Source organism: Erpetoichthys calabaricus, chromosome 3 (genome assembly GCF_900747795.2).
Source record: "Erpetoichthys calabaricus chromosome 3, fErpCal1.3, whole genome shotgun sequence".
In the NCBI taxonomy this organism is placed as follows: Eukaryota; Metazoa; Chordata; class Cladistia; order Polypteriformes; family Polypteridae; genus Erpetoichthys; species Erpetoichthys calabaricus.
In genome coordinates, this window is record NC_041396.2 from 270,224,074 (window position 1) to 270,250,584 (window position 26,511).

At 42.5% G+C, this 26,511-nt stretch overlaps 1 protein-coding gene across 3 annotated transcripts in view; it reads left to right on the forward strand.

Moving 5' to 3' along the window:
* LOC114648927 (guanine nucleotide-binding protein G(I)/G(S)/G(T) subunit beta-2) overlaps positions 1-8,727 on the forward strand; it is a 214,817-nt gene extending 206,090 nt beyond the window's left edge. For all 3 annotated transcript variants that reach the window (XM_051925125.1, XM_028798272.2, XM_051925124.1), the window contains exons 9-10: positions 3,761-3,977; positions 6,630-8,727. In XM_051925125.1, the coding sequence (XP_051781085.1) occupies positions 3,761-3,977; positions 6,630-6,736 (324 nt within the window). In that variant the 3' untranslated portion in view covers positions 6,737-8,727. The remainder of the gene's footprint in view (positions 1-3,760; positions 3,978-6,629) is intronic.
* Positions 8,728-26,511: the final 17,784 nt, after the last annotated feature.

Here is a 26,511-nt window from a genome sequence, read left to right on the forward strand (position 1 = left end):
GAAATGCAGAAAGTAGACAAGTACAAGGAGATAAGGTGCAAGGTGAAGAGAGGTGGCAAAGTCTAAAAAAAAGCATATGATGAGTTGTATCAGAGGTTGGACACTTAGGAGGGAGAAAAGGACCTGTACCGATTGGCTAGACAGAGGGACCGAGCTGGGAAAGCTGTGCAGCAGGTTAGGGTGATAAAGAGTAAAGATGGAAACGTACTCACAAGCGAGGAGAGTGTGTTGAACAGATGGAAAGAGTACTTTGAGAGGCTGATGAATGAAGAGAACGAGAGAGAAGAGGTTGGATAATGTGGAGATAGTGAATCAGGAAATGTAGCGGATTAGCAAGGAGGAAGTAAGGACAGCTATGAAGAATGGAAAAGTCGTTGGTCCAGATGACATACCTGTGGAAGCATGGAGGTGTTTAGGAGAAATGGCAGTGGAGTTTTTAACCAGATTATTTAATGGAATCTTGGAAAGTGAGAGGATGCCTGAGGAGTGGAGAAGAAGTGTACTGGTGCCGATATTTAAGTATAAGGGGGATGTGCAGGACTGTAGTAACTACAGGGGGATAAAATTGATGAGCCACAGCATGAAGTTATGGGAAAGAGAAGTGGAAGCTATGGTTAAGAAGTGAGGTGGTGATTAGTGAGCAGCAGTATGGTTTCATGCGAAGAAAGAGCACCACAGCTGCGATTTTTGCTCTAATGGTGTTGATGAAGTTTAGAGAAGGCCAGAAGGAGTTGCATTGTGTCTTTGTGGACCTGGAGAAAGCATATGACAGGGTGCCTCGAGAGGAGTTGGGGTATTGTATGAGGAAGTCGGAAGTGGCAGAGAAGTATGTCAGTGGAATGGTGAAGCTGCAAGGACCAGAGTTAGCGAAGGTGGATGAGTTTAAATACTTGGGCTCAACAGTACAGAGTAATGGGGATTGTGGAAGAGAGGTGAAAAAGAGTGCAGGCAGGGTGGAATGGGTGGAGAAGTGTCAGGAGTGATTTGTGACAGATGCATATCAGCAAGAGTGAAAGGGAAGGTCTACAGGACGGTAGTGAGACCAGCTATGTTATATAGGTTGGAGACGGTGGCACTGACCAGAAAGCAGGAGACAGAGCTGGAGGTAGCAGAGTTAAAGATGCTAAGATTTGCATAATGTGTGACAAGGATGGATAGGATTAGAAATTAGTACATTAGAGGATCCTCTAAAGTTGGACTGTTGGGTGACAGTCAGAGAGGCGAGATTGCGTTGGTTTGGACATGTGCAGAGGAGAGATGCTGAGTATATTGGGATGCTAAGGATAGAGCTGCCAGGCAAGAAAAAAAGAGGAAGACCTAAGAGGAGGTTTATGGATGTGGTGAGAGAGGACATGCATGTGATGGGCGTATCAGAACAAGATGCAGAGGACAGGAAGATACGGAAGGCGATCTGCTGTGGCGACCCCTAATGGGAGCAGCCTAAAGAAGAACAAATTAATTATTGTTATTGCCAAAGCCAAACCTCATCATAATTTAACCTTAAAATTAAATAATTTATTTTTTAGTTATAAGTTAATAATAAATTTCTTTTATAATAAATCAATAAATTTTTTTAATCTCTTTTCCTGCAACCTGAACAGTTATGTCAATTAAGGTCAGAAAATCATTTACAGTATATGGTTTGTTAAAGGGGCATAGAAATGTTATTAGGAGTGGGAAAAATTTGTTCTTGGATGCCTTTTGTGATTCTCTCAAACAATTGTTAAAGAACTGGAAAATATTCACAGTGCAAAGCATTTTGGGTAAAAAAAAATGTAGAATTTGAAGATGATTATAAATGTAACAATAATACCATGCATCCTTAGCCACTGACCTCAGAACAGTGAACATTAACAATAAACAAAAAGTTAATGTGTACATTTTTTTGGAAATAGAGGGGGAAAAAAATGTTAAAGAATATCTTGCAACACAACAAGGTGCACAAATTATACATTAAAAACAATAAAAATAACAATGCTCATTTAAGTATCGGTCTGTCAGAGCAACCCTAGCAAGCCTGTCTCAGAGCCTCTCTTGTTCCTGTGATAGGATTGCAGTACTGCAAAACAGGCTGAAACATGATGGAACCTGCCAGCTGGTAGATCTGCTTGTTGTATTGTGTTAGTTTAAAAAAAAATCAAATCTATATTCAGAATTGTTTTGAAGGTGCATAATAATGATTTTGTATGACAGCAGGATGTGGTCACACAGAAGGAAACAAATCATATAATTCATGAATTGCTTTGTAATTGCCTTATTCAAGTTTTGAGGTGTATAGTGATTCCCACTCCTAGTTTTTATTAACATTTCTTGGGTCACACAGATACTGTTGGGATTTGATTAAAGAAGTATTAAATATTGTCACAAACTTAATCTTTGGAATCTTATTTAACACTGACTAATGTTGATATGAAAAGTGCTTTTGGAAATGTGTGCAAAGACTACATTTTTTATCACTTTAACTTCAAGAAGAATGCTCTATTTGCTTACATTTTTTCTTGGAATTTTACTTGCATAAATAAAGGAAGAGAGAAAGTAAAAGTTCTCCCTGTTTGCACTTGCATTTGAGAATTATTTCTAAACTTTATAATACTTAGCAGTAAAGTAAGTTGCACCAGAAGTAGCCAACTATATCCCATCCTAGTCAGACCATGTCCTATTTCAGATTTGCTGTTTCAGTTAGTCAGCTCTGTTAACACAACAAATATTTAGGATTAGTGCTTGTTCTCTTTTTCATAGTAGTTTTTATGCATATGGAGCAGAATTGCCAATCATTACGTGTTAACAGTTTGTTTTAGCTAACAGGTAAACTGGACTTAATTCTGTAACTTATTATTTTGTGCCTGTTTTTGTGTATTGCCGTTCCTTGAAGTAATTACTTTTTTGTACACTTGCCTTTCCTTTTCTCTCAGTTGCTCATTTAGTTCTGGCATTGTAAGTGTATAGACAGAAACTATCTGAAGCAATTGGGCAGAAAACCAACAGTCATGCATGTGTGCAGTTGAGCAAGAGAATGCACTTCTAGCACTTTGTGGGTCCTAATCAAGTTAAACTCTTTAAAAGCCTGGGTTAATGTTTCAGTTTTCAAGGGAACATAAATACTGATGGATTAGAAAAACATTGTCTGGTGTTATGAATCTTGGTCCATGCTAATATGTGGTAATGTATGGTGTAGGATATGCTGTAAACCCATGGGGTAGCTATCTCCTGAATTTAGATGGTGTGCCTAATGTAGGCAGAAAATTTTGAATTGCATTGCTTAGCTGACTTGTTGATCCAGAGGCTTCTTTTCATGGCAGGTCCCATGGAGTGCACATGTTCAAGAAGGCTTTTTGTCTGCACCATAATTCTTCATGCCTCAATACTGGATAAAGACCTTTATCACACTTATGAATTTATCTCATTACAGTGGCTGTCCTGTCACTAAATCTCAGTGTCTGTATAGGCTAAGATATTTAGATTACAGCTCCACCAGCTAGTCTGCAATAATTTAAAGGAAATTTGTGATCCGCGTGGGCTAACATTCATATAGTTTTACCTTGTTGGTAGCTTAAGTCCATGCCCAAAATGGAGTACCAATCTACTGTTGGGTAGAAGTATTTAATAGTACATTTCAGTGCTTTAGCCAGAAAGGTATATGCTGATGGCCCTAGTAATAGACTCTTATCTTTAATAAAGTATGTTGAAATTCTTACTTGCATGTCCTACAGTTATAACAACTCCTCTTTTTCATTCCTTTTCTCTCTCCCTCCAACTTTAGTTTTTCCCTAACGGCAATGCATTTGCTACTGGCTCTGATGATGCCACATGCCGCTTGTTTGACCTGCGAGCTGATCAAGAGCTTATGATGTACTCCCATGATAATATCATCTGTGGCATTACCTCAGTGGCCTTTTCCAAAAGTGGCCGATTGTTGTTGGCAGGCTATGATGACTTCAATTGCAACATCTGGGACTCCATGAAGGGAGATCGTACAGGTCAGTAGTGTCATTAACCATTTTTCAAGGTTTTTTTTTTCTTTCATGCTTTAAATTAACAAATAGGCAACAACTGCAGAGAAGACTGCATCAATTCAAGGGGTGATGCTCTGGAGTCAGTAAGGAAAACGTTGAGGACTACCTGTATGTAAAGATCGTGGTACTGAAAGGTCAGGAGCTCACAATGAGCTGGATTTTTTCACACTGCAACCATTTTCCTCCAAACAAAGTTCTGCTTTTATAGTGCAACTTTTGAAACTGAATTGATTGGTGCAGCACTATTTCCATTCCTGTAACCTCCATGCCCTCTTGAAGGGTATTTTTCACTGCTGGTATAACTGTCAATAGATTGAGAAGCAGAAATTAAATTTCCTGTGCTCCGAAATAAAAATATGTAATGTAATATTACCATTCAGCACCAGTTTACCTATGTATTGTGAATGTTATGAGCGAGAAGTACACTTGGACTATGGCAGTTACAGTGGGTATAAAAAAGAATCACCCCCTTCGAAATATTCTCATTTTTTTTGCTTTACAGCCTTAAAGGAAAACACACAAACCAATATTTTTTCTAACTTTACTTACACAATGCAATCTGTAACATCCATGTGAAAGATACCACAGCTACAGTTCAGAAGAATTTTAAAAAATAAAAAACAAATCCTGAGATTAATAAAGGATTCTTCTAACCCCAACAATATTTGTAAACTCAATCGGGTGTAAGTAAGCACCATTTCCATTGCAGACCATGGTTACTGGTTTCCACCTGTGATCAACTGTAATCAGTGTGATTAGTGAAGCATTCCCTTGCTTGGTAGTGCAACTGACAGCAAACAACTGACTATGGGTAGCAAGCCACTTTCAAAAGATCTCGGGGATAGAATTGTGGACAGGCATAAGGAAGGAGATACAAAAAGATCTCAAAGGCTTTATCAGTCCCAAGGAGCACAGTAAAGTCCATAATAAAGAAGTGGCAAGTGTTTGGTACTACTAGGACCCTCCCTGGATCTGACCGTCCCTCCAAACTGGATGGAAGAGCGAGGAGGAAACGTAAGAGAGGCTACCAAGAGGACAATGGCCACTTTGAAGGAGTTACAGGATTTTATGGCAAAGAGTGGCCATTGTGTGCATGTGACAACAATTTCACAAGCGCTCCACAATTGCGGCTTGTTCAGGAGGGTCGCAAGGAAAAAGCCACTTCTCAAGAAAGGCCACATTAAGGCTTGTTGTTTGAGTTTTGCCAGAATGCACTTTGAAGACTGATGCCAAGTGGGAAAAAAAGGTCTTATGGTCAGATAAGACCAAAATCAAACTGTTTGGCCTCAATACCAAATGGTACACCTGGTGGAAATCCAATGCAGCTCACCATCCACAACACACCATATCCTACAGTAAAACATGGAGGTGGTGGTGTTTCTCTGTCGCAGATCCTGGGGCTATCGTTAGGGTAGGAGGAAAAATGGATGGGGCAAAATACCATCAAATTCTTGATGAAAACCTGCTACCCTCTGCCAGAAAGTTGAAGATGGGCAAAATATTCACCTTTCAACACGCCAATGACCCGAAGCACACAGCAAAATTGACCACACAGTGACTGAAGGAGAAAAAGGTGAATGTCCTCGTGTGGCTCAGTTAGAGCCCAGACCTAAATCCAATTGAAAATCTGTGGAAAGATTTGAAGATAGCAGTCCACCAACGCTCACCATTGAATTTGATCAAAATCTATAAAGAAGAGTGGGCAAATACTGCTCGATCTAGATGTGCAAAGCTGATAGAGAAGTATCCCAACAGACTCAAGGTTGTAATTAAAGCAAAAGGTGGTTCAGCAAAATATTGACATTTTTGGGGTGATCCTTTATAAATCTCAGTGTGTCTTGTTTTTGATTTTTTTTATAATTTTTCTGAACTGTAGCTGTGATATGTTTCACTTGGATGTTATAGGTGGCACTGAGTAAGTAAAGCTGGGAAGAAATATTTTGTGTGTGTGTTTTCATTTTAGGCTGTAAAGCAAAAAAAAAAAATGTGAATATTTCAAAGGGAGTGATTCTTTTCTATTCCCACTGTATATTGAAGATAACGTTCAGTCTTCTCTGGTTTGCAGTTACTTTAATATTTCATGTATTATTTCTTTAATAAAAACTAACAAACACATGTACCAACATCAACTGCAATGGGAAAATTAGCTTTCAGTTAATGAGGCATTGATAATAACCAAGGTCTTCCCCAGGAAACATCTACCAGCCCCACATAATTTAACTGAATATCTGATTGTTAACCTTACTGATGCCCAAATATTAAAACAGGAACAAAGAACATCTAGATTTTATAGTAACATTCTAGTCTGAAGTAATGATGGTTTTAACTTCTTAAACTTCTTTAGATATTTCTCAAGCCTGTTCTAACATTCCTGTTTTTAAAGACAACGATCACCACATGAAACCCATCTCATTGTAACCTTGAAATTCAAGAGAGAGTCCACTGTCCTAGGACAGTATTACTAAATGTGATTAGTGCAGTTCCATCCCTGACTGTAACAGTGGAATCATAACAGCTCTTTTGCTCATACTGTAACACATGCTTCTCTGTAAAGTGAGTTATGCTGAATTTTTTGTCTTTCACTGTTTTGATTGCTTTCTCTCCTCCATTTTACAGGTGTTTTGGCTGGACATGACAACCGTGTGAGCTGCTTGGGTGTGACAGATGATGGTATGGCTGTGGCTACTGGATCCTGGGACAGTTTCCTAAAAATTTGGAATTAATCTGTTGCCATGGAACATATATGCGCATATACACACATGCACGTACACACACACACACACACACACACACACACACACACACACTTGACACAGGAAAACCTCTCATATGATAAATACCCAGTGAAATTCTTCATCTTCTCCTCTTGCTGAAAACACAAGGGTAGAGGAAGGATAAGTCCACAGACGGGGGCTAAAAATGGGAGGCGATTCTCAAGGACAGTTTACCTCCCCCTACCATAATCTCACTTATAACAAATACAGGTGATTTTTTTTCCATTTTTCTTTTTTTGTGTCCTGTTTATACACTTAAATCAGAAAAAAATGTTTGTATAGTAGTTCAATTTTAAAATGTTTGGGTTTTTGGAGTGGAGTTGGGAGGGGGAGGGGGGGGGTTTGGGAGCAAAGATGGAGTGAAATACATTTAAAAGAAAAAATAATTTAGGATCCGTTTTCTCTGCCAGATTATAAACACGTGTCAAATTCAACTTTGTATCTTCTACCTACACCCACGACGGAATATGCACACATACACATACATATATAAAAACTAACCTAATAAACGATGTATATGAAGTGTTGGGGAACTATGAAGGGCCTTGTTTACTGTTAGATGCAGGGTTTGGGAGATTCCTGTGTGATGTCACTCCTCGATGTGAGGCTGAGGTTGGGTCTCTGGCCCTTCTGCCATTGAAACGTAAGTAGTGACAGCCCCTAATCCCTACCCAATGCTCCTCCAGCCCTGTGAGCTAGGCTTTGCAGTCCTGGTGAAGTGATCCATGCACGCACTACAGTAAACAGAATGACTGACTTTATAAGCACCAATGTTGTTGGATGTATTGGTGTCTCCAAGAGCTAGCAGTACATTTCTCTCCTCATGTTTGCAGTAGCCCTTTATATTTATGTGAGCCTGAAATGTGAATGCTGAGAATGGACTCAATGGAATTTTTAATTTTTGTTTTTTCTTCCTCTCTGTCTCCTGTAAAGCAGGGTTTTTGTGCCTTGTTGATTTTACCCTGCCTTTTCAGACCCTTTGCTTTATATTGCTTTGTAAAATTATTGAAGTTATTTTATTTGTTCCTGTTATTATGTACTTCATTTGCTTCCACATCACTTCCTGTTTCTGTAATTTAACATTGAGTCCTTTGCAATGGGTGTCTGGTAAAATCTTGACAGTCCTCTCACCCTGTTGAGAGCATTTTTTTTTTTTTGTTTTTTTTTGGAGTTGACGCCTATTTTGAAAAGAGGGGCATTAACATCCAGAACCTGGAGTCGGCTCCAGTCTATTCTGGCAGATGTTCAGCCGGGCACAGCTGAACACATTGCCATTTGGGCCAGGGTGGTAGTGTTTAACAGGTTCACGTTCAGGGTGTGATGATTTTATATGCAGACCATCTAAAAGCTTTCCAGGTGTGAGATTTTGCCATGGTTATTTTAGTAAAATGAAGAAAGGATCTAAAAGGGTGCTGTGGTGGTGAAAGTGGAGTCGGTTCAAACAGCAGATCCAGCCCTCTGAATGAACAAATCCCTGACAAGATAATAACAAGCATGGGGGGTTTTTCATCTGATGTTCACAATGTTTTCACTTAATTTTAGTTTTGTTTTGAACATGTTGGCATGTATATACTATTATGTAATAAAGGGGGTGTATTTTTAAAAACCTGGTCAGAGTGGGGTTGTTGCAAATTCAATATTTTGGAAATGTACTGGTAGCCTCTGTGTGCTTTACTTATGACCTTTAATTTCCTGACTTTATTTTTTTTTATTTTATTTTTTTTTTTTCCTTGAGGCCTGCTTTTTATGTTTGGGATTTTATTTTGTACATAAGGAGTGTACACAATGTATGACAAGTGTGTTGAAACATTTGTGTTATTGTTAACAGGAGCAAAATCTTTGGTGCATTTTTTTAAAAAAAGGCAGAAAAATCTTAACCATTTATGAATTTATAGACTGTATTTCTGTGTAACTTGATAAAATGTTTCTTGTTAGCAAAACTTCCTGGCATATTTTTACTGTTACGACAAAAGTGAAAATCAGTTGGAGCAAGGAAGACCTGATCACAATAAGTAAAAAGAGGGGAAAAAACGTTGTGGAAATTTGTGACTTTATTATTTCCTTTGCAGTCTGTCTGAAACATTGGGATTTCTGGGACTTTTTTTTACTGTTAAATGCACCATTTGTTCAACTGCAAGGTTGTAATGGTAAGAGTGACCAGTGATAGTTTGTGTACTTTTGTGGAAGATTTAGTGGTCTCGGTAGTTTTAGACATAGGTAGGTTGTGCTGCCCATTTCTTTACATGAACGATTGACTCAAAGACTACTGTGAGTTCTAAAAATAAAGTAGGCCCTCAGGCTTGGACAATATGCGCCAAATGTTACCATCAGTTAACTCCATTTCAAAACGCAAATTGATCTTGAACTGACAGGCTCCAGGGCAAGTATTTTGTATGCCACAAAATACTTCCATAAACTGTTAAAGCTAATTAGTTTTTGAATATGTATCTAGATTTATTACCATGTTGCAAAAGTGACATGCCAACCTTAGAAGCAAGGTGCTGAAGAACATTGAAGTGCATTCCTAGATTGATGGATGCATTCCTTGCATATGGGCTAGAGGATTGCAATCCACGTCTTCAGAAGGCAAAATCAGCCATAAAATTGCTCTCCTGCTTAATTTCTATTAATCATTTTTTACAACATAGCAACACTATGGAAGATTTGCATTAAAGCTGAAAAGCACCATCTCGTATGACAGTTCATGGCAGGACCAAACTCCCAAATCACATAGCTGAATGGAGATCTTGGAACTGCTTTAAGAATTCATCCATCCATTTTCTGCAGCTTATTCTGAGCTTTGCATTTCGGCTCTCTTCACTACGACTGACTAGTATGGTACACTGTCAGCGTGATTGGGGATGCTGTTCTGATCCCTCACTTGTGAACAAGATCCTGAGATGCTTAAAGTCCACCACTTGAGGCAGCACCTCATCCCAACCTAGAGAGGGCACTCCGCCTTTTTATGACTGAGAACCATGAAGTCTGGTTTGAGTGTGCTGATCCTAATCTCAGCCACTTCACACTCGGTGGCAAACCATCCCAATTGTCTGAGGCCTAAGGTTGAGGGCTCCAGTGGTGTAGTTGGTTAGCATGCAGAACTAATATGACCGTGTGTGTGTAATGCTGAGGTGGCAGGTTCAGACCTCATGCAGCAGGTGACCTGTAGGCCAGCATGGCTTCTGTCTTTATTTGGCAGGCAGTGTGTTGCAGTGGTTAAGGCTTTGGACTTCAAGCCCTGCCACTGAAACTCTATGACCGTGAGCAGGTCACTTCACTTTACCAGTGCTCCAGTTGGAAAAACAAAATAAATGTAACCAATCATATCTCAAAGTCACCTTGGATAAAGACATCAGTCAAATACGAGTAAGTTCACAGCCTGTTGTAGCCAGCAGGGCCACATCATGTGCAAAAAGCAGAGATGCCATCCTGAGGTCACAGAACCGGACAACCTTTACTGTCCTCTCTTGTACTTTACGTTGTTTTTTGTTTTGTTTTTTTCCAAATATTTGATTCTTTGTATTTAAATTTAAACTGCTTTTATTGCCAAGTGTTACCTTGATTTGTATCCTAATCTGTCATCCTATTATTTTTCCATATTGTCTTATAAAATACTTTCACCTCTACACGTGAGTTGGCCGGTTATGTAGTGTCCTCCACAGCACATTACAGAATGTATCACAAAGCTAACAAGAGCAGGCATCAAACTAATAATGTTCAGTATGTGATAAATCGTAAGGAAATTAATTCCAAGTACCCATACATTGAGCCCTGTATTGGAACAGAATGACATCATGAGCCAATTTAAATGAACAAATCTGAAGATTGAATTAAATTTAAAAGAAAAATGTCACATTTCCTAGTGTGCTTGAATATAAGCACTGAATCCCGTTATCTAAACAAAAGAGGGTCGAAAGCTCAGGTCAGATGGGCCATAAACCATTCTGAGCATACTTACCTTTGAGTGAAGTGAGCTGCCGTGGGCCTGTTTGCCGTGTTTGTGAATTGTGTTGTAACATCAGTTTCCATTTCCCTGCCCCTTCTCGCCTTTTTCAGTACTGTTCAATAGCAAGGAGATACTGTATGTTTATGAAAATAGGTACCAAGCTTGTAGATAAAAAGTGTTGAATGTAATAGATCCCGGGAAATTTGGAGCATTTTTTGGGTTTAGAAATATCCATTGCATTTTCCGGTTTACATTAATATATTTTTATGGAATTCTGCTAGGGGGATACAAGTTGTGTGCGCTGGGTGACGAATGGCTAAGGTTACAGTTGATTCAGTCAATAATACTCCCAAGATTGATACACAGTTCGGCTGGCTGTTCTGAAAAATGTAAAATGCTTAAAATATGTACACTGCAGATATTCAAAATGGTGCAACTTCCACAAGTCTGAATGCCACCTCTGTTATTACAGGTGCTGGGGAATTGCTTAGTGGTGGCTGGGCTCTGGGAAATATTACTGTGTTGAAGGTGGTGGGTCACCATGGGCTGCCTTTTGGCTGCAAGTGTGACTTATGGTGCCAGCAGTTCTCTTTATGACACAGAGCCAAAAAAAAGTAACAAGCATGTAGGACAGACAGCAGCTGAGAGCACATTAAGGTGAGGGGTCTCTGAAACGTGGTCGGGCGTAGAGGCAGGTCTTCATTCCAGCCAGTTTCTTAATTAGAAGCCACATTTTGCTGAAAATTAATTTATTGTTAAATTTCCTTCCACTTAATATTTTAAATTGCATACTGGGATCATACTTGTAAATATAGTGTGGAAAAAATAAAATATGTTAAAAACAAACATGTCACATACACAAATTATCTAAAAATGTATTTTGGAAGTCCAAATTTCAGCCACATTACAAAACCATTCAGACTGCGGTTGATTCCATTGTGTCCTTTGTTGGTGTGCTCATTCTGCACGTCTCGCACTGTTCTTTTCTTGCCCAACTCTGCCGTTTTGTTTTCCACCAACATCTGAACCTCCACATCACCAGACCCATGGTCACTCGGTATTTTCCTTAACACATTTGTTGGATTTTTTGCACTGAATGTTTGGGAACACTTGGGAATTTCCCTGGAAGCTTTGGAATCTGTGGCTGGGGACTGGGAAGTCTGGGCTGACCTGCTTAGCCTTCAGCCCTCACCAGGGTCCTCATGCATAAGGCCGTGCGTAGAATTCACACTATAACATGGTGTACGGACAAAAGCGGAAATGTGCTTATGCACAAAAAAATCCAGATGCATAAATCTGTGCGAACGCCAACTTCCATGTTCTTCTGCTCCATAAATCCTGATCAGCGTGAAAAGTAATGCACGCGCCTGCTGTCCTGCCCCAACTCCTCCCAGAATTACATCTCTTTGGATATGCAAATCAATATGAATAGCCCTGTGAAAAGGCAATGGCAAAAGCAGGCGCGAATACCAAGTGGAGGCAAAGAAGAACGTACTATTTATTGTCTTAAACAGTGGTATAAACAACAAAATGAAGTTGATCGAGTGACAGAGTGTCGGAGAAACTCAAAAGCTCAAGTTCACAAAGTAGCACAGTGCCTGAAATAAAAAAGTCAGATATCAAAGTAGCCCACCGTCTCCGTGTCATATGAAAGCTTATTAGGGTACAGAGAAAAAAAAGCACACAGTGGGGGGGGGAACACAAAATGTCAACTTTAATCTCTAAGTTTCCACTTTAATCACGTTTATTTTGTCATTAAAGTAGAACATCATAAACTTCATCCTAAATCGTTTTAATTTACTAGTTTCTCAATCACATCGTAACTACAGTAGCACATTAAATGCTTTGTTTTGTATTTGATCTTCTATGTGTGTGAATCACTATGTGCTTCTGGGCTTTCTCTTCCTCCGACAGGACATAATTCATTACATTTGTGATATTACAGCTCTGAATAATTAAAATACCGAAGTATACGAGATATCATTTTCATGATAGGAGTTAAAGCATGTTATTAAACATGGGAACACGGTGGCGCAGTGATTGTTCATGCCTCACGCAAGATGCTTGCTGTGCCATGCGCGACCTTCGATGAAGTACTTTATTACAGAAGTACTGTCTCTTTCAAACGTACTAACCCCCAATTCCTGTCCTTTCTCCAAGTACCCAATCACAACACAATCCGCACTGTAATAGACGTCAAGCCATCAGTAAGCTTAGAACGCAGATTCTTCAAATCTTTTAAGGAACATCAAAATATCTTTGTAGTACGTGTTTAATTCTATCCTTCCACTGTCACGTCAGCACCAGCAAGAATACAGCGCGAGGCTGGAACAATCTGTGAACGGAACACCAGTGGCTCGCTAGCGCTGCGGCACCGTGTAGTTAGTTTTATCTGTATGATGTACATGTTTTGCTTCATTTCATCTTAAAAATGATATCGTCATCATATGTGTATACGTGCTTTATAAAGTGGCTCAGGTTGTGCAATATTACAACTATCGCAAGTTTACAGTGAGGTGATTGTACTTATAGGTATAAACAGTTCTACAAGGAGCACTTGATGGACTGATTGAGTGTGTTTAGAGTTCTTAGGTTGAAACTGTTTCTGAACCACAAGGTCTGTACAGGAAAGGCTTTGAAGTGTTTACCATATGAGAGCAGTCAGTAGACAGTGCTTGATGCTGTATACCTTTAATTCTCTTTCCAATCAGCTGCTGTACATCTGTGATTCACACTCAGATACAGTGATATAAATACTCCGAGTGGTGCAGTGAGAGTAATATGGAAAAAGAAAATCCAATGTGGCAACACCTAACGGGAGCAGCTGAAAGAAGAAGGTGCAGTGAGAGTAACAACACTAAAGCAGTTATGGTATTTGGAATAGTTTGACCATTCTGTGGACCATTATATTGCTACAGGTTAATTACAATCAGATGCATTAAACTAATAAACAATATGCGGTTAATTTCAGTGTATTTATAGAGCCGCGTCAGGGATGTGAGTCTAAAAAAGAAAGGGTGATCACACAGGAACAGTAGCACTGCTTTGATGCTGGGTACCACCAGTCTGCAAAGCCGAGCGGAGAACTTGCATACGACTGGGTATGAGTTACCATGGAAATGTGCGTGGCTTTACACCAAGTTTATGTTTTATACATCGTGATTTGAGCTTGGAAACGTTCGTACGAAACATTTTTGTGCGTACACACCATTTATACATGAGGCCCCAGGAGAGCTGGTTTGAGAAGATAAGGAGACCTGATACAACAAACACTAAGGGGCAAAATGCACCGAGTTAGCTGCCCTCATCTGATCTTTAAATAACGTGCAAAGAACAGAAGCCATTAAGTGTCCTCAGTCTTCAGAAGTGGCTGAATGAGGCCTGTGGCCCAGTTTCAGATCCCTCAGTGTCTGCTGGAGTTGTCAGTTATTAGGATTTTTTTTTTCTTTTCATTGCTATACTTGTGAGCAATTGTGAAGAGAAGGTGAAGGGTCAGTCTGTACTTTCACATTCACGCAAATATCAAGGCGCTCACCTGCAAGTTCGTTTATCTTCTTGGTGCAGTTTACCAAAGCGGACTGGTGGACTGACGGACTTCTTTAGCTGGTCAGTTCACACAACAATCGTCTTGATTGAAAAGTGTGTTGATTACTTTCCATGCTCCCTCAAAATAAATGTTGCTCAGTAAGGAGGAAAGTGATCACCTACTGGTCCGTCTCACATCAAGCGATTCATTTTTGCCAGTTTTGTTTTATTGCTGCTCCACTCACGTAGTAACATCGCGGTGCTTTCACGCCATGTGCAGCCTGTATCTGTGCTAAGGCCATTCTGATAGCTTTGGGTTTCTGTTCTTCCAGGAATGACCATTTAAGCTCTTCCTGGATAACTTTTTGCCTTCAATCAGACAGTAAAGCGTGGATACACGTGATTTTACAATTTTTAATGTATAGTTTTAACAAATCTGGTTAATTTCATATTTAAGTCTTTTTTTGGTTTTGAGATGTGGCAGCACTTTTATTTCTAGTTCCACTCTTACTCCTGGGTTTATTTTCTGCTTAGGGAGAGTTCAGTTTTAATGTGTATAAAAGGAGGTAAAAATAAAGAATATGGTAGATGTGTGGTGAAGAGAGGCTCTGACGTGGCCACAAGTATTTGTGCCTCTCCAGCGTCTAAAAAAGGATCTCAAGTTTTCTGTGAAGCTGAAACCAATAAAAGTAATTGGCATCCACCATACTTGATCTTGTATTCCATGGAGCAGACATGGACTTTTGTTTTAGGACTTGACATATTTGACATCGTGAGGCTCTTTGTTTTCCTTGGAGAATTTCCTGGCGGGGACTGCAGCCCCCTACCACTGGTATTGTGTTCACTTTTTAAAGTTAGAATTTCTTGTTGTGGAAGGGAAGCCTCGAACGGTCGACAATCTGCCGTTTAGTTTAGGAGAAAACTAGCTGATCATCATTACGTGTTTCTAAATGAAAAGGAGTGTGAAGTTTTCAGCCTCTCAGTGGCGCCTGCACCCGTCTGTAGTGTCAGTGCAGCCACACTTGCAAGCGAAGTCTTGTACTAATGGAGCGTACGGTCCTGCAGGTTAAAGCTTTCAAAGAATACATTTGAAGGCCACCAAAAACGGTGAAGTCCATATCTATGAGGGTTTGCCCTTTTTACAAAAGACCAAGAAGATGCAGGACCCACAGTCACATCCTTGCATGTAGGGTGCTGTACAAGGGCTTGAACTTCTGTGCGATTAGCTGACCATAGAAACCCATTTGAGCCTTGTCTTCATCTTTCATACCTGGTATATGCTTGAGGCAAAAATCATTCTGTGGACATTAGTCACGGGCAATACTTGACTCTCGATATAATCATCATAATTATAATTGTGCAGATGTAAGGTAAGAACCTGAAGAAGGAACGAAGGTTGATGCACCGTACCAGTGTGAAAAGGAGCATCGTGGAATTCGTTTGGAGAGGGTGAAGTGGCGAGGCTCCACGTGTGGGCTGCGTGTCAAGTCGTCTCCTTCAGCGTTCTTAGGCCACTTGAGGTATTTCTTGTTGTGCCAAGCGGTTAACTCACAGCTATGCTTGTTGGTAAAGCCAGTGCTGATAGGTGAGCATTTGTGACTTGGAATTTGGATTTCAACAAGTGGTTTAAATTAATCAGCCACCTTATAAAGGCAATGTGATGGAAGTGGATGAGGTGCAAGATAATATCACCGGCCAGGGTGACCTGAAGGCAAGAGAAGAAGTACCTACATGAGAATTCAAAACCTAATCAACTGTGTTTTACAAGCTTAAATTAGCAAAAACTCGGTGTGGTGACTCCTGTGTTCTCAGACAAGAAATGGCGGTCATATTTCATGACATTTCCATTACAAACATTTGATTTTGTTAAGTGACAACCCTCCTCATGAGACCCCTGCAGGAAGCACACGACAAGGCTGTGATGTGGCATTCGACAGCTTCAGTGATGTTAGCCCCAAGTGTGGCTCTGGCTTGGAATTGTATGTTGATATGTGATCAGATCATCAATATTTCAGTGTGTTTTAACACTCTCTGGGAACTCGTCAGTGTTCATGAGCCTTCCACCGAAACACCACGGTGTGTAAATGAGAATTTGTATGTCCAGTTTAAGAACAAACTAAAACCGTTAGTCGAATCAAGTGCTTGTAATGACAATGTGAACTGGCCATCAGATGTTGACACGAATAGTGAAGCTGATGTATATGGTGGCACATGCTATGCTTGGTGACTTTGGGCAGAAGAGTGCAAGGAGGTGCCTGGCAGAAAAGGCAGAATGATTGCAATCAAGCACAATACCGCAACTGATATTCTTGTCAGGGGAAGTCACTAAGCCTGTGGCCGCGCCGGCCTGCGATAACCCAAAGAGCAGGTCGATTGTGCAGACGAGGTGCTGATCTTCTACTGCCTCATGCTGAAGCTCCAGGAAAAAAATATTACAAGAAAAGTGCCAAAGAAACACACTTGTACTGTGCCTCAAAACGTATCACACGCGGATGTGTACTAAAGTGGCATCAGTACAAGAGTGGACACTTGACAGGCGTCTCCAGCTGTATTGACTCTTTGATATTTACAGGGGGCGGCACAGTGGGTAGCGCTGCTGCCTCGCAGTTAGGAGACCCGGGTTTGCTTCCCGGGTCCTCCCTGCGTGGAGTTTGCATGTTCTCCCCATGTCTACGTGGGTTTCCTCCCACAGTCCAAAGACATGCAGGTTAGGTGGATTGGCGATTCTAACTTGTCCCTGGTGTGTGGTTGGTGTGTGTGTCCTGCGGTGGGTTGGCACCCTGCCCAGGATTGGTTCCTGCCTTGTGCCCTGTGTTGGCTGGGATTGGCTCCAGCAGACCCCCGTGACCCTGTAGTTCGGATTCAGCGGGTTGGAAAATGGATGGATGGATGGACATTTACAGGTTTCTCTTACACAATATTTTTTCTTGTTGACATTTGTAACTTGTTTTTCTGGGTGTAAACATAATGTGAAGGAAGCTACGCTGTGCATGTTGTGCAGTTCACGTTAAGTGACCATCTTCAGGAAGCAGCCCATAAAAACATCTGTGGTTTTGTTGTGTGTTCTACTTACGTTTTGTATACTTTTGCACCCACCTTAACTAGCTGAGGGTCACACCAAAGATGCACTTCTTTGAGACCTGGAAGAAAATCCATGGAGAACTCGCTAACTCCACTTGGCCACTGCATAGCATTCTGGAGCCGCGAGGTCCCATTTTTTACACATTAATGTTATTTTCTATTAAAATTTGAGTATGTCTACTAATGTAAATGCAATTTTTATTTTAAGGTTGTAGCTTAGTATCCAAGTAACTCCACCACCCTACCACCTTCATCATTTAGGATACAATGAGCCCAGTGAGCTCTGTGTCCTCACTCTGACTGATTCCAGTGCTCCCCCTCAGTTCCCACAAGATGGCACTTCATCCTGATTAATCCAGAAGACGCGGCCTCCCCGTGGACCGTTCACAGAGCCTGTCAGTGCAGGATGAGCCCTTTGGTGCACGACGTCTGGCCTTACGGCGTCCCCCCTGCAGCACTGGGACCACAACTGTCCTTGCAGCTCCATCTGGGGTCTCCCTTAGTTGGCAACAAAAAAGAATTCAAGTTCAGGTGCAGCATTCTGTGATTATATAAAAATCTCCATAATGGCATTTTAAAGTTATGTTGTCACTTAAGGATTAAATGAGAGGGGTAAATGTTCATTATATTAGAATGGAGAGAGGAATACACCGCCATTTAGACTTGCAGTGTTCACTTCCCTGTTAAATTGTAAAATGTGTTAGAAAGTTGTGTTTATAAAGTTAAGCATTCAAGATCTGGGAGGAGGGAGCGAAGTTGTTATTGTTTGGATTTGGGCCTGCCCTGTGCTGGCAGCTGCAGAGAATGCACGGGTTTTTAATTAATTATTTATTTATTTTATTTATTAATGGAAATCTGCCTCCATCCAGTTCTCTTTGTTCCTAAAAAGGATTCCATCCATTTTAGGAAAAAAAAAAAAAAAACCTTCTTACAGAATTTCCAGCTTTTTGGTTAAGATTTACACATCAGGATTACAAGATTTGTGCTGACTCTTCCTCGGTCAGGTTGGAGGGGATGCTCCGGTGTTTTGATGGAGCAGTTTAAGGATTATGAACTTTTTTTCTGATGCTGTTTCACGGTTGCTTTGGCCAGAGGTTTGGGTTTCGTGGCGCATGCGCAGATCGGACTCTCGGGCCTACCTTAAGGGCGTCTTCACCTCCTGGATTTCCAGTCTTTGTCACGATGCAGGGCTCTGTCCGCCCTGACAGGTGCCGCTTGCTTTTTAGTATCCTGATGCTGCCTATTAGGAGGAGGCTTATAATTATCACATATCCTACTGTCGTGTGGTGAAAATTTCCGGTGGACGTGAGGCTCTGCCCCGTTGTGTTTAACGCCGCCTAACGCTTCGGTGTTTATTCCCGGCCCCGCGAGCGACGCAAACACACACACACACCGCCAGCTGGCACCGGCGTTGTCCGAGGACGTGCCACGGGCAGGCGACTTTTAAGATTTTGGGTAAAAGCACAGGAAAAATGGCCATCGTATTGGCAAAGGGGGCAACACAGTAATAAACCCCACTTAATCAAATGTTAACTCGTTCGTTTCCTTTTTTATTGCCATTTTAAAAAGTCAAACCATTTTCATCCTGCTTTGCCCCGTTCTCCGTCACCTCCCATTGTGTTTTTAGTATCCCGGAAAGATTTCAACGTGAGAGCGAGAGAACCCTTGGAATGCGCGGTCCGCGTTAGGCGGGGCTCATGTAGCCATTGCGGTCCGGCAGTGACATCTTGTGGACAGAAACGGAACAACAAGGCGCGAGTTGACCAAACCAAGTGACCGCCAATGAATACCACATGAGACCCCACCGTTCTAAGAGCTGAATAAACAGGACGTATGCAGACCGCTTCACTTGAAGCACACTTAATTGTGTTGAACGTTTAATTTTAAGTGGATACATTTGCCATTTTACCCATCAATCTTAATATCACAATGACAAAGTGAAAACCTTTTCAGAAAGGCTTGCAAATTTATTAACAATCAAATACTGAAATCTCTCCTTTCTATAAGCATTCAGAGCCTTTGCTGTGACGCTCCATATCGTGCTAAGCGGCCTCCTGTTTGTTCCTTGAGATGTTGGTAGAACTTGTTTGGAGTCCACCAGTGTTAAGCTGAATTGGACATCGTTTAGAAAGGCATAGATGTAGCTGTGTATGTGAGGTCCACAATTCACACTGCACGTCAGTTATGAAGTCTGAGGAACCCTCCTTAGACCTCCATGATTAAATTGTGGCGTGCTACCGATCAGGGCAAAGGCATGAAAACATTTCCAAAGCATTAAGTGTTCTTAGGCGCACAGTAGCCTCAGTAATTGTGAAATGAGAGAAGTTTGAAACCACCAGGACTCTTCCTAGACTTGGCCATCCTGCCAAACTGAATAACTGAGTAGGAATGGCCTCGGTCAGGGTTGTGACTTAATGTTCAGTGCTTCACAAGTCCTGTGGTGAGATGGGAGAACCTGTCAGCTGTGCTCCGTCAATCACAGGTTTTATGGCAGAGCTACTAGACTGTAGCCTCTGTGGAGCAAATAGCATTCAATGGACTCTGAGAGCAGGAGGAGAAAGATTCTCTGATCTGATAGGACATAAGCTGAACTCTTTGGGCAGAGACTGCTCATCGCCTGCCTAATATAATCTCCACAGTGAAGTGTGGTGCTGCTCAGTGGCAGGGGCAGGGAGATTGGTCAGATTTGAGGGAAGGGTGAATGCAGCCACATACTGAGAGGTCCTCCAGAAAGAAGAAAGCCTGCACTCCCCCTCGGACTGGGGTGATGGTCCACCTTTCACACATCAGTGACCCAAAGCATACAGCCAAGACAATGGCGGAGTGGCTTCGGCACAAGTCTCAGAACTGAGTGGTCCAGCCAGAGCCCAGGCTTAAACTCCATGGGACATCTGTGGAGGTGGAGAGTCCTGAAGATGGCAGCTTACAGTTGCTTGCCACAAACTGATGGAGCTTGAGAGGATCTGCCATGAAGAATAGGAACAACTGTCCAAATCCAGGTGTGCAAAGCTTGTGGAGACGTACCCCAGGAGACTCAGAGCTGTTAGTGCTGCCAAAGGGACTTCTTCAAAGTACTGAATTAACAGTCTGAATACTTGTGTGGGTAAAGAATTTCAGTTTTTGATTTGTTTTCATTTTGCCGTTATGGGTTACTGAGTGTAGAGTGAGGAGAAAAATGAAAATGAAGTCTACAACCCAATAAAGCATCCAGAAAAGGTGAGGTCTGAATATCTTTCCCTGCTCTTGAGGTGCCTCAGCTTTTTGTTTTTTATTATAAAGTCCACTTTTATTTTTGAAAGCAAAGCTGGGCCTACCTGACTGTCCAACAGGTCCTGATATCTGGCTGGCCGGTGAATGGCTGGTGTTATGGCAGTGCTCCTTGTCCTCCAGTACTCCCAGCACATGCTGGCCTTTCTGCACCTCCCGCTTTGTCCTGGTCTCTGTATTGCCAGCTTGTGGCCTGGCTCAGTTTCCACATCACTGGGTAGTTCTGCTGCTGAGCTTCTTGGTTCCTGATTTCCTCAGCGGCACTTAGGCTGTGAGTGCTTGTGCCATTCTCTGTCTCTCTGGCTTTTTGCAGCTTAGGAAATGGTGGTGTAAGATTCACCTCTGGCTGCCGCCAACCAGGTCATACGGTCAAGGAAACCATTGGAGTGACCCCTTTAGTCCTATCCACTGAATTCCGCCAAAATAACATCAAGTCGAGTTTTGAAGGTCCTGAAAGTTCTACTGTCTACCACACTACTTGGTAGCTTATTCCATCTGTTTGTTAGTCTCCGTGGTTCTCTTTATCTTTCATCCTGCCATTCATTCAAGGCCTAATATTAATGTGGTTGCCTTGTGTGATCTCGCTATTCCTCAGAACATCTGAGAAGGTCATAATCCATAATAATAAGAAGTCAGATTATTGCAAGTAAGAGCAACAGTTTGTGGTCCTGCCACTTTGATGTTTTCAAGTTATTTCTCTGACATGATACAAATGTCCCCAGACTCTTGTCCTGGGAGCTCATGGCCAAGTGACCACTGATGTCCTCCTCGTCTTCCTCGTTTACTTTACAATCTCTCTTCTTTATGTTTCTGTGCAACACACACCCTAACCCTGCATCCTTTGATGATGACTTTATGACATCTCACGTACATTTTTATTATGTCCATCTATGAAGTGACAGGCAGCCTTTAATGATTTTATTTTCTAATGTTACTGAACGTAACACCGTCAGCCCAGCTGCCTTGCACCCTGCAGTCCTGGCCTCAGTTCCTGACCTGCTCACTGTCACTATGGATGTTCTGCACATACTCTGCTTTCTCCCTGCATCTCAGATTTGGACATCTGGGCCTCAGTATTAGCCCTGCAGCACAAGAGCTAAAGAGCACATGCAGGTAGGTAACGGACGTAGAGGAGCAGGGAGCTGGGTGAGGGCCAGCGCAGCCTAAGAAGCTGCGAGAAAGGAGAGGACAGCTTTGTAAGGAGGATGACTTCAGTCCTCAGCTGACGTTTTGTCACAACACCACAGAGCAAATTCTAGTCTGAGAGTGGAGAGCAGTGGATTGTCATCCATTTTCTACTTGGCATTCATTGAAGTTCTCATCATGAGGTACTAATAACAAGAAAATCCTGTTTAACTCATGTAGTTTCCAAACACCATTGCAGTTTCCATGTTGTTGTTCCCATGCTGTTGAGCTTCTGAAGATGGTGGGGTTGTGGCACCAAGCTGCATGAACACTTGCTATTGTTTTTATGAACTATGTCCTATTGACCTGTGACACGTCTGTTTATGTTATCAGAGATTCGATATCAGCTCACTACTCTGTGTAGTTTAATCCAGTCTTCTTATTTTGAGACCAGCAGGAGGCGATGTGCTGTGTGTAAGTATGAAATTCTCAGCACGCTACGCGTGACAATATGACAAATACAACGACGGCTACTACTTGTTCAAAATCACCTTTGGCCCTGCAGGTACCTCCAGGCATTTTGTGGTTGTATCCTTCTTCATCGTTTATGTTTAACTGGTTTGATTTTTCCTTTTAACTTTTGAAACTGTCTGCTGGTAGCCTCTTACAATTCTGTACATTAGACTGAAAATGGAGTCCTTGCTTGCTCCTTACACGTTGGTCCTTATTCTTTACGACACTGAGCTGCTTTCTGCCTTGTCTCCAGCTCACTAGCTGTCCCCCCTTCCTGCACTTCAAGCTGCTGCCATCTCCAGGGACACATCAGCCAATTCTACACTCCATACTTGGGTGTCTTCACCACCCTCAGCTCATCTCAACTGGCCTTCCTAACTCCGCTGCCAGTCTGGGTGCCCAGTATACGGGGCATGTGGAAGAAGAGGCACGTGTGACATTCGCACCCACAGAGTGCAGGACAGGCCCGTTAAGAGTGCTTGGTAACACGTGTGCAGAAGCCAAGGGGAGGCCCTGTGGCCACACGGGCACATCTTGATTACGAATCAATTCTTGCTGTAAATAAGACATGACGTTTACGTTTATGATTTCTCGTGTCCTGATCCATCAGGACTTTCTGATATTTGTTATTCACCCAGATGTTTTTCCGGAGGTGGCACGGTGGCGCAGTGGGTAGCGCTGCTGCCTCGCAGTTGGGAGACCTGGGGACCTGGGTTCGATTCCCGGGTCCTCCCTGCGTAGAGTTTGTATGTTCTCCCCGTGTCTGCGTGGGTTTCCTCCGGGCGCTCCGGTTTCCTCCCACAGTCCAAGGACATGCAGGTTAGGTGGATTGGCGATTCTCGATTGGTCCTAGTGTGTGCTTGGTGTGTGGGTGTGTTTGTGTGTGTCCTGCGGTGGGTTGGCACCCTGCCCGGGATTGGTTCCCTGCCTTGTGCCCTGTATTGGCTGGGATTGGCTCCAGCAGACCCCCCGTGACCCTGTTTGGGTTCAGCGGGTTGGAAAATGGATGGATGGATGGATGTTTTTCTGGAGCAGAGCAGATCAATATTTCCCAGTACAAATATTGAAAATTAAACAAATATTAAAAAGTCTGTAGGCGTATCTGTAAACACTTGTAACATATCTCGACCTCGCCTTGGATGAAGGTGTCCGCCAACTGTACAATAATAAACATAACCCAAACAGCCGCCATGCACAGGTGCAAATATGGCCAGGCTGCCTGATTAGCTCTTGGCCCCCTGAACATCACCTTGTTAGCTACCCAAAAATGATCAACATTGTTTATCTGTTACAACTCCTGTTATTTCCAGTGCTAGACAAGAAAAAATTGTAATCTCAGATTTTCATCAAAAATGCACAAAACGTCTCACACAACGTGCTTTAAAGGGGGGGCCAGGTTTAAAATGAACAATATTAAAATGTCCTTAAACAAATCTCAAATTGCTCATTTTGCATAATCCACATGCCAGTTATCCAGTCGTGCACTCCCAGTGCCCAAAACGCACGTATTGTTTGCTAAACTATTGCTAAATAAATGAGAGGCGTGCAGCACAGTGACGCACCTTCAGACAGGATGAAGTATTCAGACTGAAGACCCGCCCCCCTCATTCATTGGTCAAGAGTCCTGTCGAGAAGCTCCAGTTCACTTCATCTTTGTGCGTCACTCATTTTCCAGTAGTATTTATCTAATAAAGTTTCGGCACAATTACATGCGTCCTTTGTGTTGGATTATACACGAGTAACCTTCAGGAAGGAGTGCTGCTGTTCAGTGTTGGTTCCTCTTGGCCTCCATTGAAGCCCATTGCATGAGAAACGTTATCTCCATGGAAACATGGAGTAGGTAATAGATGATAGAGTTATCGTCAGCAGTAGTTCTTTGGCACTTATTAAGAAAGTGGTTGGGAAAAAAAAACTTGCAGGATTGGAATCTGAGACCAGTGGCCAAGACTAGTGAAGTCCAAGGCTGCTGGTTTAGTCGTCTTATCACCTCGCTGTGTCACCCTGAGCAGTTCACTTCATAAGCTGTCCAGCTGCAGACAAGACACTCTATGCTCTACCTCACCACTGGGCGTTAGCACAACGTGAGAGAAACATCTGAAGTAACTTGGTTTTATAACATTCATATGCTACATCTACTGTATAATGGAGCTCCTTTCATTCCCACCTCTATTAGTTATGCAGCTCTGAATGGGGTTGGGGGTGTCATCATCGTGGGCATTTCACACAGACCCTTGTTTTGTCTGTCACATTTGTGCAGATTTAGCATCTATTGTCTAATGGAGGCTTCTTGTAGTCAAGCCAGCAGAGATTGAACGAATGAAAGCGAGTGGGGTCAAGGCTGGATGTGTGACAGGGTGTGCTGCTCCTAATCACAGCTTTGTCCCCCCCCATCCAAATCCAAGAATGGCCTCTTCGCTGTTTGCAAAGGGAAGCTTTCTTTCCCAGTGCAATTTTATCTTGTCAATGGCTTGTGTTAAGATGCAAAGCCACTTTTGTTGTCTCCTCTTTTGCTCCCAAACTCTGAGCCAAAACTTCCCACTAATGCCTCTCGAGTGCTACCAATTGACAGCACGCTGACATTAAGAGGGCCGCACAAGTGCTCAAGTGGGCCATTGTGAGCCCTGCGGAGAAGACGTAGAAGGGGGAAGGCATTGCTATGCTGCACTCTTATTCTGTACTCTGACCTCCACCACCCCAGGCCCATCCCCCAGCACTCTGCTCTGTACTTTGTCTAATTCCCGCTCCCGAGGACTGGGCTGTAAGGCTCCACGGAATTATCGGAATTATCTTCGGTTGCTGTCGGGTGAGCCCTTTGAGCGGGGTGTGCACAGACTGCACCCAGTAGTCATTATGATTGGTGATCACAGACCTCCCAATAAGAATACGTCAGGAGCAAAGCAGAGCCCAGTTACGGACAAAGACAAGCGCACATGAAACCAGATAAATTAGTAACTGGCAATCCACTTAAAATGGATCTCTTTCAGATATGCGAGAAAAAGGCCACATTTACAGAAGGACGATGTGAAGAGTCCTCACAGTCAGCGACTTTATAATTGGCATAATAAGATCAGAAGTGCACTTTGACCAAGTGAGCAAGTACAGGAGTGTGCGTCCCGCTATGGACTGTTGCTTGTGCTGTTATCGGACTCCAGCTCTCTACCACCCTGACCAGGAAGAAGCTACAAGATGTGGCACATTTTCTTTTGATCACTTAGATGAAATGAAGGCAGAGACAGAGCAGCCATACTTGATACAGTACTTAGACGGGAGACCATCATGGAAAAGGTCTTGGTAAGGCCAGCAGGGGGCACTTACCCTGTGCTCTGTGGGGGGATCCCAATGCCCCAGTGTTGTAACAATGGCGATGTCCTTCTGATGAGGCGTAAAGTCGAGGTCCTGACTCTCTGTGGTCATAGAAGACATCTTTCGTAAAAAGCAGAGTGTACCCCGATGTCCTGGCTAACTTGCCCACTATGGCCTTGTCCTGATCACCCCCATCTCTAATTGGGTATCTGGCTCTTTCACCCCTTCACCACCTAATAGCTAGTGTGTGGTGAGCATGCCGGCACAAATATGGCTGCCATCTCATTATCCAGGTGGATGCTGCATATTGGTGATGGTTGAAATGGTGCCCCCCCTCGCTATGTAAAATGCCTTGAGTGTTTTATAGAAGTGCAACTCTGAAGAGCGTAGTGGTGCCATGAACCGTGTAAAGGACAGGAACCCATCCAGCAAATTGACTGGTACAGTCTCAGGTTGGAATAACATAATATGATTGCTGGGGGACGCGCTGTAATGTAAAAGAGCCCCCCCCAGATCACAGGTGCCATCAGATACCTTCTACTGCCACATGGCAGACCTCTGCAATGCTGCCTGGGAGTTTCACTTCGAATAGCAGATTTATCAGAAGAGACAGACCTTCAGTAGACTTCGTGAGGGAGCTGATGAAATGGTCTCAGTATGGTACCCTTATGGAAGACCCACACTGGTGTGTAGAATCCTGTTTTGTACCCTGGTGCTGTTATGTCCTTCTCTTATAATTTTGTTTTCTAAATAGAAACCTACTGTATATTTTTTTCAATTTCATGACCTCTCTGACTTTATTCTGAGTTGGGGGTCCATTAACATCTGCCCAAGTGACTTTTTGTGGAACTCTCTTCTTCCAGCACGTCGTCTACTCACAGTGTCAGCAGCTCAGGCGCCCGCGTCTCACCTCTCAAGGTAAGTAGATGATGGGGCAGCTCAGAACGGCTTAAATTTCAGGCCA